General features: G+C 36.9%; 1 protein-coding gene across 3 annotated transcripts in view; it reads right to left on the bottom strand.

Moving 5' to 3' along the window:
• Positions 1–10082: 10082 nt before the first annotated feature.
• The window catches only part of ADAD1 (adenosine deaminase domain containing 1), a 103283-nt gene continuing 95348 nt past the window's right edge, over positions 10083–18017 (bottom strand). For all 3 annotated transcript variants that reach the window (XM_058721458.1, XM_058721455.1, XM_058721456.1), the window contains one exon: positions 10083–10421. In XM_058721458.1, the coding sequence (XP_058577441.1) occupies positions 10386–10421 (36 nt within the window). In that variant the 3' untranslated portion in view covers positions 10083–10385. The remainder of the gene's footprint in view (positions 10422–18017) is intronic.

Raw genomic sequence — 18017 nt, forward strand, 5'->3', positions numbered from 1 at the left:
ACATGAAAACCTAGATTCCTAGCTAAATTTGAATGAAATCAACTTAGATTAAATATTTTATTTTGAAAAAAAAATTAAAGTACTAGAAGAAAACATGAATTGGTATTTGTATACTCTTGGGACTACCAAAGCCACTTCTAATAAATACATGAAGTCCAAAGGTCATAAACTTTTGACACAAGAATTACAAACATCTATATGGCAGAGAGAGTGAGAGAAAGAGACAAGAGGATGAAAAGGAGGAGACAGAAAAGGAGAAAAAAAGAGCAGAAGGAGGAGGAGAAGAAAAATTTGTCAAAAGATAAATTAGGAAACCAAATTTGCAATATGTATAGCAGACAAATGCGAAAGTATCTCTAATATCTAAGAACTTCATAAAAATTAATAAATTACCAATAGAAAAAGACAACAGATTTAGGAATTCACAGGAAAAAAATATAAGTGGCCAAATAAACAAATGAAAAGATGTTTACTAACTTAACAGTTAAATAAAAAATAATAAGATACAATTCACTCATCACACTGGCAAATGTTAAAAAGATTAATAATACCCAGTATTGGCAAAAATATGAAGGGAATAGGCACTTTTGTACAGTGTTGGGTTAGAAATAGAAAACACAGGGTATTTGACAATAGTTCTTAAAAATTTAAATATGCCTTTCCTTTGACTTGCACAGTTGCATTTCTAGATTTATTTTATACACATTGAAAAAAGTTTCCATAAAAATATTTATTGTAGAATATTTGTTAGAATGAAAAATTTAAAACTAATTTAAATGTCCAAATCAATACAAATATTAGATAAATAAATTATTGTAGATCCATACAATGTAATACCAAGAACTCCCAGGAAAAAATTAAAATATTTAAAAAATGATGTAACATATTATTAAATGAAAAGTATGTGTGTACATAATGATCTTATTTAAAAATTTTTAAAAATGTTTATTTTTGAGAGAGAGACAGAGTGTGAGCTGGGGAGGGGCAGAGAGAGAGGACGACACAGAATCTGAAGCAGGCTCCAGGCTCTGAGCTGTTAGCACAGAGCCCAATGTGGGGCTGGAACTCATGAACTAGGAGATCATGGCCTGAGCCAAAGTCAGATGCTTAACTGACTGAGCCACCCAGGCACCCCTATAATGATCTTATTTTAAAATAATTATATATTTATATGTAGGAGAAATCCAGGAAAGTATACACAAACCATTAACAGCAATTTTCTCTGGTGGGATTATTTTATACATTTCTTTGTTCAATTTTTAACTAGAGTATATTTCTTCTGTCAACTTTGGTCATCTGGGGGATAAAAAGCAATATACATATTTTATGGTTCCTTTAGTTTCTGCTTCCTCCTTATTTCTCTCTAGAAAGTCATTCTAGGAAGCTAGTATCTTGGGCTATCTGAAGAAGAGATTTTTTTTATTTTCTCTAATTCCTCCTCCATCCAAGGACCCCATGCACTTAACACATTTACGATCAAGCAAATAAGGGGGAAGAGGCTGTCTCCAGTCCTATATGTTCAATCTTTACTTAGGCTTAAGAAGAATACAATTTAGTAGTGTGTTTTTCAGAGACCAGGACAGTGCATGTGTGCAGCCTCAGGCAAATTGCTTAATGGTTCTTAACTTCAGTTTCCCTCTCCATAAACCAGTCACAATAATATCTAATTATTAGAATGGCTATAGGGATTGAATGAGAATATAAATGCCTGGCATATGGTAATTACTTGTTAAGTAGTTATCATCACTATTGTTATCAACCATGCCTGTTAGGTTAGGACTGTACATTTTACTTAGTTCAGTTTTAGATATAAATGGGTCCCTAATAAATATCTCTGGACAGTTATGGCCACATGGTTCCAAATGATTTCTGTTCATGTCAGTTTGAATGAATAGTGAGTCTTGTTATGTTTTTCAATTTGGACTCTGCTTTTAGAAGTTGACCCTAAGAAATATTGACCTTGTTCATTCAATCTAAGACTTACATAAAATTCTAGAATTGTCCAGGACTGACTAGCAGCACCCTGGGAATGAAGGGATAAAATATAGAAATGCACAGGTGAATTTCTCTGCAGGCAGGGCAGGGAAGGGGGTAGAGAGGAAGAGACTGTTTGCATAAACCCCAACCCAATCTTCCTTTCAGTTTGCTCATCTTGATTTCGCTAAAGATAAAAACTAGACCTGTCTTTCCTTACTACCCCTCCCCACCCCAAATTAAAACACAATCTTTTTAGGTTTGAAATCTTAGAAAGCTTTTGTAATTTGATCATTTTTGCCAAAGAACCTCAAAGAAAGATACAAGCAGTCCTAACTTAACAAGTCTCTTAAGAATTTGATTTAAAAAAATCTGTTCATGATTGTGTGCATGAGACACACCATCATGCGTGACTAAAAAGGATATGTTACAGGGAAAAAAGATTGTTTTTGAGTATGGGCAGGGGATTCCTGATACGATCAAACCTTGGGTTTGTGATTTAAGAAGGAATTTCATTTCCTCCACAGTGAATTTTCTTACCTTTGTTGATTGCTTTTCATCTTAATGGCATTGAAAATTGTGCTTTTTTAAAAAATAAAATTCTGAATGTGGAAAAACAAATTGCTTGCTCATTCTCATTTTCAGTGATGGAAGGTATGACTGCAGTCATTGTGGTGCACACACCTCTCTTACTTTCAGTTTTTCCCTTGTTAAGATATGGAAAGTAATAAAGATGGTAATTTGAATAAAGGTGGGAAGACCAAGTCTTGGGCAAATTTCTCCATTGCTATGCTTATATTACCAAGTTGATGTGAATAAAAACTCCAGATTTTTAAGGTAAAATTAATGCCAGGATTTCAGCATTTCTTTCCATTATATCAACTCTAATCAACCTCCATCTTTCCCTCCTCAGAAGGGGAAATGCATACCAATGTTTGATACAATGCTTTGTTACTTGTTAAAAATTTCCATTTTTTTCAAGGCTTTAACTTTTATAAAACTTTGCATCATCATGATTCTGTCAAAAACTGAGAGCTATGAATGCACTGTGAGTAGTACTCCAAGGCCAAAATTCACATTTGATTTGAAGGAAACATTTTTTACATGCATCTCAAAGTTATTACACAAAAAATAATGTTTGTTCCTTAATTCATAATGCACAGTGGGACCCTCTAGCTTAGTCCTTGCCATTCATAAATGAAGCATCAGTGTGTGACATAGCTTGAAAAGACAAGGCTGCAGCACAGACACACACAGTGTTGGGGTGAACTGTGGCTTCTGTTTCCCAGTGCTCCTACTTCTCCACTAACAAGGAGGCAGCTTGGGAGTGGAAGCTGAGGACAGGAGAAAGGTGGGTATTTGCTAAAGTCCTGGCTGGAAAGAGAGTATATCTCTGTCAGCCTAAAAAACCTGACCTGGAACAGGGAATCAGTCTGGGAGGGCTGGGCACACAGGGAGGGCTAAGTTTTGGAGATGGATTCAAATCAAAGAGCCAGGAATCACAGGGCAAGAACTGGCAAGTAGAACCAGCCGAAGAGGAGGCAATCCAGATTAATTCCAAAAACCTGTGTGGGATGGATCCAGCTTATTAAAGAGACCAGGGTAGGTCAAACAACCATATTAACTTATAATTTTAAAACCCAGAATTATTTAATATTTTAGAAATTAAAGTTAAAAGTATACATCTGCAATCTCACTGACTTACAGTGGACAATAATTTTAAAACTAACAAAAAAAATTGTTTTTTAATATTGATTTATTTTTTGAGAGAGACAGAGCAGAGGGGCAGGGGCAGAGAGAGAGGGAGACACAGAAACCGAAGCAAGGCTCCAGGCTCTGAGTTGTTAGCACAGAACCCAATGAGGGGCTTGAACTCACAATCTGTGAGATCATGACCTGAGCGGAAGTCAGATGCTTAACTGACTGAGCTACCAAGATGCCCCAAAACCAACAAAAATGGAAATGAGTGAGCCCTCTCTCTGTTAGTAAAACTAACAACAAGTAGGTAAGCCCTTTCTTAAAGCTCTCATAAAGCTCTAATTTTAGCCACTAATTACTTTAGCTTCACCTGCAATTCATCAACAAGTCCAATATCTGAGTCTTGAGCCCTTCCCAGTTCCTCAACCCCCAACCCACATGAATCACCATGAAAGCTAGGTGCCTACTCAGTTCAGAAAGGTCCATCTTGACTCTTAAGCACCAGGTAGAAGAAACTCTTGCTTTAGTTTGCTGCTGTGGGTTCCACAGAGGCCAATGGACACTACCTCCTGGTGAAATGATGTTCTTGCTGTCCTAGAGCATGCCCAGGCTGAAGTGCTGCCACACTGGGCTCTAAGGAGAGAGCCAGCCAGTCCACATGTCCACAGTCTTTGTTCTAAAGACTGAGTTCTAGGCCAGAGGGGTTCCCTGGGGAGGCCTTCCAGCCTCAGCTATGTGGTATAGATCTCCCTGCCCCATGAACCCTTCAGACCAGGTTCCACAACCCATATGGTATGCTTTCCACTGGAACCTGTCATCCTTTCAAACTGCAGAAGAATCTCAATTAGAACCATCCTGATTCATCAGAAGGTTCTAATTAACTGAGGTTTCTTTTAAAAAAAATCTTTTTTAGTATTTATTTATTTTTGAGAGAGAGACAGACAGAGCATGAGCAGGGGAGAGGCAAGAGAGAGACGGAGACACAGAATCTGACGCAGGCTCCAGGCTGTCAGCTCAGAGCCTGACAAGAGGCTTGAGCTCACGAGCTGTGAGATCATGACTTGAGCTGAAGTTGGATGCTTAACTGACCGAGCCACAGAGGTGCCTCTAATTAACTGAGCTTTATTTAAAAGGCTTTCCACCCCCTTTTTCTCCCAGGAGGTTGCTTGGCATCTATACAAATCTGTCTGCCTCTTTTCTAGCAACCAGCCATGCACATCAAAAGGTTTTAGGAGAGGTCTTATGATCAGGCCATATTGAGATTCTGTTTCACCCTTCTCCTGGGGCAATGGGTATCTGTGTGCTTTTTGCCTACATAACTATGTGGCATCACTCATGGCTATCTTGAAAAAGAAGATCTGGAGTGCTTGCTTATAAGTCCTGGCAACTTCAAGTACTGGCTGGAATTCTTAACATTTCTATCCCATAGCACTTTGTTATATTTGGAACCACAAATATAAATTCATGGAAAATAGAGTGGGTTGGATAGCTTATGCCACATTCATCTTAGAATGCAGGGATATCTGGGTAAATCTAGAAGGCCAGCAAGGGTGGCCCACAATGGGCTTATTTGACCATAGGACTGAAGAACCTTTCAGGAAAGAAAAAAATTTATTCAAACAATCACAAGTGTCCACATCTCAAGTTTAGTTCAAGAACAAAGGATCAAGATGGGCAGTGGGGAAGGAAGAAAGTCAAGGGAGGAAGTAGACCAAGGTGTTTACTACTCAGATTGTCTAGGGGTTACAGCAGGGGCTACAATAAAGTATGAAAAACTAAAGAGTTGTTTCACTAACATTTATAGACCTTAAGAAACCCAAGGCTGTGCTTTTCAGAGGAAAATCAGGAGAAGGGAGTTTTGTCAGAAGCAATACATTATTGGCAGCTTCAGGATATCATCACAGTGAGATGAAGAAGAGAGCAGGTATGGTAAGTGCTAGGTGGGAGCAGAGTGAGTTAGCAAACACTAGTGACCTCCCACCAGCCTTTTCAGAATTAGCTGGGAGGGATATCTGCAAAGCAGGTAGAAGGAAAGCAAGAAAAATACTGTTTGGGGACGGTTACTGTGCCTCTGTTTGTACCACAGAGTTGGGGCTGGTGACACAAAGCCTAAAATATAATTGAAGCTTCAATGTTTGTTCCATGGAACCTCACCAGTTCTTCTGCATTCCAGTGGTTTTCTACAGACAAAAATGTTTCAAAAACTATTTGAGAAGAACCCTTCTTAATGGTAGCAGCTTCTGGGGGCTGCAGGGAGAAGAAATCAATTTGAACAATGGGCTTATATTGTTGGGTAAGAATCAACTGTTAGGAACTGAATGATGAAGATGGCTTTGTGTTGTCAGTGGTAATACCTATTCGTGCCTGAGGCTCAAAGTTCTAACAGGTGCTCTCTGTCCTGAAATTTTTTACTGCTTAGAAATGTCAATTTTAGGAATATCTGCTTGCAAATTTCTTTTGAATAGAACTTGTACATCAAATTCTGACCTTACATGATTTCATTGCTTACAATTTAAACCAAAGGTAACTGTCTCTCTGTGTTAAGACCAATATTTTATTTTCTTTTTTCATGAGCTTTTTTGATTTTTTTTGCCTTTTAATTGAATAAACTGTCAGAAGATTCTTTTTCTTTATCTTATTTCTCTTTTATCTTTCTTTCATAAGAGGAGAAGAGAAACAAACAGGAGAGTATCAGTTATGAGGATAATCCATGCTTGATAAAGGGAAAGCTGAGACTTTTTTTCCCACGGACAGAATAGTGTTTATTGTTATTTTAAAGGTGATGCTGCTTTTGTCAAAAATTCAAAAAATATAGAAAGACGTAAAGAAAAAGTAAAAATTATTTTGAAATCACACTATTCAGAAGAGAACCAGTATTAATGTTCTAGAATAGAATTTACATGTTGTCTCTCCATGTATATACAGACAGACAGAAAAAAAGACAGGGAGAGAGAAAATGTATGCAAGAGCCTTTCTAGGTCCTTTGAGAAAAGCCTGGTACTACCCTTTGAACCAGCGCCTTAATGTTGTCACCTAGGGAAGAAAGACAGATAAGCAAACCCCGTGTTTCAAAATTACCCATAACATAGCAGCTCCACAGATCAAATTAACCACACAGGACAGCCCTAAAGATCACTCAGGAAAATTGCTAGAACCACACTGTTATCTTGTTTCCAGAGCATTACAGAACGTCTATGAGGAAACTCATAAACTATAAAGCATTGTCTTTGACGTACATAGTCATCTGATAGAGGCCACAACTCTTGAGTGGCTCAAAATACCACAAAAGTGGGTGGGGAGTGCTTCTACTCAGGGAGAGTCCTTTAACCTCATTTCCCTGTGTCTGATACTGCAGAAAGTCCAAGTAGTTTTCGTTTACCTTTATAATTGGAGAAGGCATTCCAGAAGGACTCTAACAAAACATTTGGAATCCATTAGTTGCTGCTTCGCACCCAGGATAAACTTTCTTTTTTCTTTTCTTTTTTTCTTTTCGTTTTTTTCTTTCTTTTCTTTTCTTTCCTTTCCTTTTTTCTTTTCCTTCTTTTTTTTCTTTCCTCCTTTCTTTCTTTTCTTTTCTTTCTTTCTTTCTTTCTTTCTTTCTTTCTTTCTTTCTTTCTTTCTTTCTTTCTTTCTTTCTTTCTTTCTTTCTTTCTTTCTTTCTTTCTCTTTCTTTTTCTTCCTTTCCCAAGTTTTTATTTAAATTCTAGTTAGTTAACATATATGGTAAAATTGGTTTCTGGTGTAGAACTTAGTGATTCAGCACATACATATTAAAAAATCCAGAGCTCATCACAAGTGCCCTCCTTAATACCCATTGCACATTTAGCCCATCCTCTGCACACCTTCTCTCCATCAACCCTCGGTTTGTTCTTTATAGTCCCTTATGGTTTGCTTCTTTGTCTCTTTTTGTCCTTCCCATATGCTCATCTGTTTTGTTTCTTAAATTCCACATATGAGTGAAATCATACAGTATTAGTCTTTCTTTGATTTATTTCACTTAGCATAATACACTCTAGCTCCATCCACATCACTGCAAATGGCAAGATTTCATTCTTTTTCTCCTTTTTTAAGATTTCATTGTTTTTGATAGCTCAGTCAGTAATAGTCCATGTATATATATGCCACATCTTCTTTATCCATTCATCAGTCAATGGACTTTTGGGATCTTTCCATAGTTTGGCTATTGTTGATGCTGCTGCTATAAACATCAGGGTGCACATGCCCCTTCAAACTGTATTTTTGTATCCTTGGGGTAAATGCCAGAAGTGGAATTGCTGGATCATAGGGTAGTTTTATTTTTAATTTTGGGGGGACCAAAAATTACTCTTCTCCAGAGTAGCTGCACTAGTTTGCATTCCCACCAACAGTGTAAAAGTGTTCCTCTTACTCTGTATCTTCACCAGTCTCTTGTTTTCCTGTGTTGTTAATTTTTGCTATTCTGACAGGTGTAAACTGGGTTACTTTCATCAAAGCAAGAATTTAAAAACAACATAACCTGATATAAAACAAAAATTTTTATTAACAGGGAAAGAGGACTGATGCTGGTATAATCTCTCACATGGTTTTCAGTATAGGAGTGGTGTTCCCTCTCAGTGAGAGAGTAGAAAGAGTTGGACTTTGGAGTCACATAGTTCTGAGTCAAATGCCACTCACTTAAGGGTGTATATTATATATCGCATGCAATATTTGGGACATATTTACACTAAAGAATAATTTATTGTTTATCTGAAATGCAATTTTGACTGTGCATTCTGTATTTTTATTTGCTAAATCTGGCATCCCTACACTCACTCCATGTATGACCACATATAAGTTACTTTATTTCTCAGAATCTCCAGCTCTACATATGTAAAGTGTGAGATAACAATAACTAATTCTTAGGTGACTGAAAAGCACCTAGAATTCACTCATTAGATATTACTGAGTGTCTACTATGACAAGGGCTCTGGCATAGGCCAGGGAAATAGAGGCTGTCCTGCTGAAGATTATACTAAACGGTTAACTGAACAATTGGTTACTTCCTTAAACTGAGATTAGCACAACAGAAAAGCACAGGATGTTATGAGATAGAGACCCATACCCTGTAACTGGTCACAGGAGCTTTTCTTAAAGAAATGACACTTGGGGGCGCCTGGGTGGCTCAGTCGGTTGAGCGTCCGACTTCGGCTCAGATCATGATCTCACAGCTCGTGAGTTCAAGCCCCGCGTCGGGCTCTGTGCTGACAGCTCAGAGTCTGGAGCCTGCTTCTGCTTCTGTGTCTCCCTCTCTCTCTGCCCCTAACCCACTCACATTCTGTCTCTGTCTCTCTCAAAAATAAATAAACATTAAAAAAAAATTAAAAAAAAAAAGAAATGACACTTGAACGTGGATGCATATACTCATAGATGTGTACTTGTCAGTACTTGAAACTCAAAACACCTCTTTCTCTCAAACCCGTCTTTTGTCCTAAGTCCTGAAACTTCAGTTAAAAGGACAGAATTCATAGGTTACCCATTACACAAACCTGACAGTCATTCTGAACTCATTCCTGACACTCATTTTCTATATCAATTCAATTATCAGTTTTTCTTCCAAACATTCCTCAAACCTGTACCCTGTTCTCCATCTGTACACCCCACTTCCCTCACTGTCTCTTGCATGGCTATTTTGATAGCTTCCTAACCAGTTAATATACTGCTAGTTCTGCTACCTTAAAACTTGTATTTTACACATCAAGTAGAAAATTCTATTATATTTCTCTACTTAAAACATTTTAGTGACTTCCTTTTACCAAAAGCCCATGATTTCCTTCACTTTTCCCTTTATAGCATCTTTAAGAGTCATTCTTGAGTAGCCAATAACCTAATCAGGGAACCAGGGATGTGTTTTAGAGCCAAGGATACTATACACCTCTCCCAAAGTAGATAGCACTGAGAGCCTGCTAGGACACAACAGCAAGTGAAGGATCTAGGAAAACACATGGCTGCTTTTGAGTATTGCTAACAATAATATGCTTGGAAAAAACCCAAAAACAAACAAACCAAAACAAATAAAAAAACACACACACAAACAAACAAAAAACCCTATAAAAATTCTGCCCTTCCAAACAATCAGTGCCTATTTTACCTTAAGCCTTTTGCCAAAACCTGAAGTGTCTGGAAAAGAGGAGCACAGGGGGTCCTGGATACATATAAAATGCTGTCACCACTTAGCTTCTTTGGATCTGAACACTTCCTACTACCTAATCTTCATTGCCTGGGAAGCCACATCTGTTCATGAGTTGTATTTGGGTCTCTGGTGTTGACTTTCTACATGTATATCACTTCTATATATATGAATGCCCAGTATCCATCGAAAAGTGAAAATATGTATCATATTCCTTCAAGCGCCAGTTGTGAAAAACCATTAGCCAGTTCCCTAGACTCAGAAATCTAGAGTAATTTTTTTTATTTCTGTTTGCCTTAGAACAGAACCACCAGTGTGGGAGGGGAGAGTTCTGTGACAGGATTTAGGAAGCAGGCTCAGAAGGGAAGTTCATATGGAGGAGAGTGATGCTCTGTTCTAACAGTGAAGAGAGTAGGAACTGGAGGCAACAGAAGACAATTACCTCCTACTTGCTGCCTTGGTTCCAAGTAGGTCTGAGATTCCAAGGCGTCATCAGGAGGGCTTCAGTCTTTTCTTTGTTCAGAGTAGGACGAGTCTGAGAATGGTGGAGGTGGGGGAAGTAGATCCTCTAGTCTTGCCCTATTCTGCATCCAGCTCCTAGATGCTGTGGGAACAAAGCAGGACTTAATGAAGGCCAAAATGGAGTCCCTTTTGCTATAATCCTTTCTACCTCTACTATAGCCTCTTCACACCCTCTGTCCAGTGAGTTATAAGAGATGAAGAGGGAAGATAAGAGAGTTGAAGCAAAGAACAGGACAACTCTTGAGGCTTAGGCAAGGAGACAAAGTCATCTCCACAGTCTGCCAGAGCTTGCCAATCCAAAATGGCAAAGGCCACTTTGGGAGACAGAAGAAGAAAGATAGATTCAAGGAATCCCTTATTCCTCACATGGACACTGTGAAGAAGTTATGAGAATAGATCATACAGGCTTTTGTGGGTAACAAAAAAACAGGTCAGCCACAACTTCCTGCAGCCTCAATTGTGATTCAATTCACCAAACCAACTGGAGTCTTTTGGATAGAAACCCAGGAAGTTGGGCTGAAAACCTGAAACAAGGGGCTATGGATAGCACTGGGTCTCCCATGTCTAGGAGAGTCGCTACAAGTAGACAGCCTGAAGCATTCCTACAGAACAGGGTAGTTGATTGGACATATTTAGATCCTTATGCCTATCATCACCTATTAACTCATTTCCATATGCTGGAAGAAAGTAAATTACTCTGCATTGAAGTCTAAATGCTTACATACATTATCCAGTTTGCAGTGTGCAGAAGATAATATGTTTGCTTTATGCAGACCCATTCTCTTTGGACACCCACCAGTCAGGCGTTGCCATGGGTCATGAATTCTGGCTAATTATATGGGTCACCATTCCCCCTTCTGGATTAAAATATAAACTTGATAACTGAAATTGCAGCAGCCATTTTGTCACCCTGAGGTGAGAGACATATATAAAAAGACAGATAATCATAGATGATAACCTTGATATTGTCATGTTACTGAGCCAATACAAGTAAATACATATGTCAAGATTTCTTATGTGACACAAATACAAGTCTATTTGCTTAAGCCACTACTTTAGGGTTATGTTACTTTCAACCTTAAAGACTTCCTAAATGATCCAGGGAGTCCAGAATTATTAAAGTGTTGGCTGATGACAAGAGAAAGTATATAAACCATATGATCATTTCCGTAGATGAGAAAAAAACATCTGACAAGGTACAACATCCATTCTTGATAAAAACAAAAAACAAAAAACAAAAAACAAAAAACCCTCAAGAAAGTAGGTTTGGAGGGAGCATACCTCAACATAATAAAGGCCATATATGAAAAACCCACAGCTAATATCCTAAATGGGGAACAACCAAGAGCTTTTTCTCTACTGTCAGGAACAAGACAGAGATGTCTGCCTTCACCAGTTATTTAACTTAGTACTAAAGTCCTAGCCACAGCAATCAGAGAAAAGAAATAAAAGGTATTCAAATTGGCAAGGAAGAAGTAAAGCTTTTACTATTTGCAAATGGCATGATACTATATATCGAAAACCCTAAAGACTCCACCAGAAAACATTAGAATTGATAAATGAATTCAGTAAGGTCTCAGGACACAAAATCAATATACAGAAATCCTTTGCATTTCTATGTACTAGTAGTGAGGTAGCAGAAAGACAAATTAAGAAAATAATCCTATGTACAAATGCATCAAAAATAAGCAAATACCTCAGAATAAATTTAACCAAGGACGTAAAAGACCTATACTCTGAAAACTATAAAACAATGATGAAAGAAATTTAAGAACTCACAAGCAAATCGAAAGATATTCTATGTTCATGGATTAGAAGAATAAATATTGTTAAAATGTCCATACTACCCAAAGCGATCTACAGATTCAATGCAATTCCTAAAAAAAATACCAACATCATTTTTAACAGAACTGGAAACTCTCCAGTTTCCAAAGGAATAAAAGCTGAACCACTTTCTTACACCATACACAAAAACAAACTCAAAATGGATTAAAGATCTAAATGTGAGACCTGAAACCATAAAAATCCTAGAAAAGAGCACAGGCGGTTTTTCACACATGGCCTTTATTTTCTCTGACGTCAGCTATGACATCTTTCTAGATATGTCTCCTGAGGCAAGGGAAACAAAAGCAAACATAAACTATTGGTATTACATTAAAATAAAAGTCTTTTGCACGGCAAAGGAAACAACCAACAAAACTAAAACATAACCTACTGAATAGGAGAAGATAATTTGCAAATGTCCATTAAGAGGTTAGTATCAAAAATATATAAAGAACTTACATAACTGAACACCAAAAAACCCCAAAGAATCCAAATAAAAATGGGCAGAAGACATGAATAGACGTTTCTCCAAAGACATACAGATGGCCAAGAGACATATGAAAAGATGCTCAACATCATTCATCATCAAGGAAATGCAAATCAAAACTACAATGAGATATCACCTCATACCTGTCAGAATGGCTAAAATCAAAACACAAGAAACAACAAGTTGGTGAGGATATGGAGAAAAAGTAACCCTCTTGCAGTGTTGGTGGGAATGCAAACTGCAGCCACTGTGGAAAAGTGTTCCTCAAAAAATTAAAAATAGAATCATGATATGATTCAGTAATCCCACTACTGGCATTTGCAAAAGAATATGAAAACACTAATTTGAAAAGATATATGCATCCTTATGTTTATTGCAGCATTATTTACATAGCCAAATCATGGAAGCATCTGAAGTGTCCACAGATGATTGGATGGATAAAGAAGATGTGGTATATATACATAATGAAAAAGAATGAAATCTTGCCATGTGCAGCAACATGGACACATTTTGAGAATATAATACTAAGTGAAATAAGTTAGTCAGAGAAAGACAAATGCCATATGATTTTACTTGTACATGGAATTTAAGAAACAAAATAAATGAACAAAGGGATAAAGAGACAAACCAAAAAAAAAAAAAAAAGACTCAACTATAGAGAACAAACTGATAGTTACCACAGGGGAAGTAGATAGGGTGGATGGGTGAAACAGTGAAAGGGTTTAAGAGTACACTTATCATTGAGCATTGAGTAATGTATAGAACTGTACATTAACTAAACTGGAATTAAAATAAATATTAAAAATAAATAAAGTGTTGGTTGCTGACAATGACTTAAGCCAAAAGCAAAATGACAAATGCATAGCTTTGTCAAATAATTTTTCTGTCAGTCCCTACTCAGACTTTTGAAGTAGCAGAGCACAGGGAGCAAGTTGGCTAGAACTCATAAATGGAATTTTAAAAAAAAGGATAAACAAAAAGCAGATCAGAACTATAAATACAGAGACAAACTGATGGTTGCCAGATTGGAGGAGGGTGGGGGTGGGGGTAGGGCAAAATGAGTGAAGGGGAGAGAGAAATACAGGCCTTCCATTATGGAATGATAAAGTCACAGCAATAAAAAAGCAGAACATAAAGAACAGTCAATGATATTGTCATAGCTATGTAATGGGACGGATAGTAGTTATACTTGTGGTGAACACAGCATAAAGCATAAACTTGTCAAACCACTCAGTTTTACACCTGAAACGAATGTAACATTGTGTATCAACTGTACTTAAATAAAAATAAAAAAAGAAAAAGAAAAAAGAAAGTTGGCTAGAGAAAAGGTATTAGGAAGTTAGAACTTTCATTTGCATATCAGTGTACCCTGGCAAAGGCTTGTCTATAGAGGATCTTGGAGATAATGTTCCAACATTCATTTTACCTCAGTAAATTAGTGTAAGCCAATTATGATAAGACTATGCCCCCTTTTAACTGGCTAATTGGGGGATGAGTAGACTAAAGCCAATATGGATCAAGGACCTACTGGAGTTCCCGGGAAAAAGGGCTAGTTTCAGTCTCCTGCTAGAAATAATCAAAGAAGAATATTATTCTAGTATATTATGCTAGCAGCCATATTATGACCATGAGAGTAACCAGTTTTAGCAGGAAGCCAACTCTGTGGCAGCAGAGAATTGGGGTCCCTAATGACATCTCTAAGCTGCTAAATCAATTGGCCCTGGAGTCTACCCAACTTTTAGAATTCCTAATATATGAAATAAATGTCTTTGGTGTTCAGACCAATCTAAAGCAGCCCTTCTGTTACTTATGACTGGGGGTATTCTATCTGACATGGAATTTGGTTCCTGATACTGATGTGCTACAAATCTCAGACCCTAAAATGTGATGTGGAATTTGCTGAATGGAGAAAAGTGGGACCAGTAACAATGGGCACTATGCTATTATTCCTAGTTGAAAGGTTCTAGAAACTTGCTTGAGAAACGGTTAGTAAAACTATTTCACCTGGGGGACAGATATATGCCACTAAAGCTGTAGTATTTGAGGAAATGATGGGAAAAATCAAGAAGATCAGCTGCTTCTTGCTGCCTATGGAACTAAAGGTGGTTCATCTGATAGCAGAAAAGAAGAGAATACACATCTTTTCCAAGAGAGACCTTTTATGTCTATAACCCATATTCTAAGTTTTTTGAGAGTCCAATAATTTTGACCCTTGCATGCTGAAAACAGACAAACCAAAAAACAAACAAACAAACAAACAAAACCATCCAAGTGTTTTCTCCCAAGAGGGAGGAAGAGGAGTGGAGTGTAAATATCCTTAGACAAGGTTTGAGAGGCTCCCAGAAACTCTAACCAGGATAATTAGTGAAGATCAGCTTCCTTGCTGAAGCCAATCCATAAATACTGGGAGAGGTGGTTGTTTCTTCAAATGTGCAGACACCAATGCAAAGCCACAAGGAACATAAAGATTCAGGGAAATATGACACAATCAAAAGAACAAAATAAACCAGCCCTAAAGAAATGGGTATCTATGTATTTACTGATAAAGAATTCAAAACAATCATCTTAAATAAGTTCAGTGAGCCACAAAAGAACACAGATAACTAAATGAAATTAGAAAACCAATATATGAAAAAAAAAGAAGTTAACAAAGAAATGGAAATTATAAAAAAGAACCAAACAAATTCTGGAGCTCAAGAATTTAATAATTGAACTGAAAAATTCAATAGAGAACTTCAACATTTAACTCGACCAGGCAAAAGAAAGAACGGGCGAACTTGAGGACAAGTCACTTGAGATTATTTAGTCAGAGGCACAAAAAATAAAAATAATGAGAAAGCGTGTAAGAAACCCTCAGGGAATTATGGGACACCATCAAATGTACCAATATGCACATTAAAGAAGGAGAGAGAAATAGGGACAGAAAGCTTATTTAAAGAAATAATAAAGGAATTAATTTCAACACAATAAAGACCATCTATGATAAGCGATAGCTAACATCATACTAGTGAACAATTAAAAGCTTTTCCTCTAAGATCAGTAACAAGAAAAGGATGCCCATTCTTGCCACATCTATTCAGCACAGTACTAAAAGTCCTAGTTAGGGAAATTAGGCAAGCAAAAGAAGTAAAAGGCATTTGAGTAAGAAAAAAAGATTTAAAAGTGTCTCTCTTTGCAGATGACATGATCTTATAGGCAGAAAACCCTAAAGTGTATACACACACACACACACACACACACACACACACACAGTTAAACTAATAAGCAAAATCAGTAAAGTTGTGGGATACAAAATTAACATACAAAAATCAGATGTGTTTCTATAACTATCAATGAGCTATTTGAAAAAGAAATTAAGAAAACAATTCTATTTACAATTGTATCAAAAAGAATTACTTAGGAATAAACTTAACCAAAGAGGTGAAAGACTTACACACTGAAAACTACAAAACACTGGTAAAAGAAATTAAAGAAGACAAAAATAAATGGAAACATGCCAATCACACATGGGAAGATAATATTATTTAATATCCATACCACCCAAAGAAATCTATAGATTCCATGTTATCCTCCTCAAAATTCCAATGACATTTTTTATATTAAAAACATTTTTTTAAATGTTTCCTTATTATTTTTTTAGAGAAAGAGACAGAGCATGACCAGGGGAGGGGCAGAGAGAGAGGGAGGCACAGAATCTGAAGCAGGCTCCAGGCTCTGAGCAGTCAGCATAGAGCCCAATGCAGGGCTTGAACCCATGAACCATGAGATCATGATCTGAGCTGAAGCTGGACACTTAACTGACTGAGCCACCTAGGTGCCCTGACATTTTTTACATTTTTACAGAAATAGAAAAAAATATCCTAAAACTCATTTGGAACGACGGAGGTTCCCAAATAGTCAAGACAATCTTGAGAAAGAAAAACAAAGCTGAAGCCATTATACTTCTTGATTTCAAAATATATCACAAATCTACAGCAATTAAAACAGTATGATTCTGGTATAAAGACAGACATATAGACCAACGGAACAGAATAGAGGGCCTGGAAATTAACGAATGCATATATAGTCAATTAATTTTCAGCAAAAATGCCAATAATACACAATGGGGAAAGTATAATCTTTTTAACAAACTGTGTAGGGAAAACTGGATATCCACATGGAAAAGAATGAAATTAGACCCTTATCTTATGCCATACACAAAAATCAATTCTAAATGGCTTAAAGACTTAAATGTAAGACATGAAACTGCAGGGTACCTGGGTGGCTGAGTCAGTTAGGCTTCCAACTCTTGATTTTGGCTCAGGTCATAATCTCACAGTTCGTGAGTTCAAGCCCTGTGTCGGGCTCTGTGCTGACAGCTCAGAGCCTGCTTAGGATTCTCTCTTTCCCTCTCTCTCTGCCCCTCCCCGACTTGTGCACATGTTCTCTCTCTCAAAATAAATACAAAAAGTTTAAGAAAAAGACATGAAACTGTAAAGTTCCTAGCAGAAAACATAAGGGAAAATCTTGACATTGGTCTTAGCAATGATTTCTTGGATATGATACCAATAGCACAGTCAACAAAAGCAAAAATCCACAAGTAGGACGACATCAAAACTAAACAACATTTGCACAACAAAGAACAGTAAACAGAATAAAAGGCAATCCACAGAATGGGAGAAAATATTTGCAAACCATATATCTGATAAGGGATTAGTATCTGAAATACATTAAAAAACTGCTATAACTCAATTGCTGAAATCAACATTAAATTACCTAATTAAGAAATGAGCAAGGGCTTGAATAGACATTTTTCCAGAGAAGACATACAAATGACAACATATATGTGAAAAGAAGCTCAACATCACTAATTATTAGGGAAATGCAAATCAAAACTACAATGAGGTATCACCTCACACTTGCTAGAATGGCTTTTTTTTAAATCTAAAAGATAACAAGTATTGGTAAGAATGTGGAGAAATTGGAACACTCGTACACTGTTGGTGGAAATGTAAAATGGTGCAGCAGCTATGGAAAAGAATATGGTGGTTCATTAGAAAATTAAAAATTGAACTATCATATGAACTAGCAATTCCACTTATGGGTATAGTCAAAAGAATTGAAATCAGGATCTCAAAGAGATATATGAATTCTTATGTTCACTGCAGCATTATTCACAATAGCCAAGATATGGAAACAACCTAAATATCCATCAATGAATGAATGGATAAAGAAAATATGATATATATATATTTCAGAGTATTATTCAGCCTTAAAAAAGAAGGATATCCACCATATGCAATAACATGGACAAACTTGGAGGACATTTTGCTAATTGAAATAAGTCCATCACAGAGAGGTAAATACTGCATTATTCCACTTATGTGA

This window comes from Neofelis nebulosa, chromosome 3 (genome assembly GCF_028018385.1).
Source record: "Neofelis nebulosa isolate mNeoNeb1 chromosome 3, mNeoNeb1.pri, whole genome shotgun sequence".
Taxonomy (NCBI): Eukaryota; Metazoa; Chordata; class Mammalia; order Carnivora; family Felidae; genus Neofelis; species Neofelis nebulosa.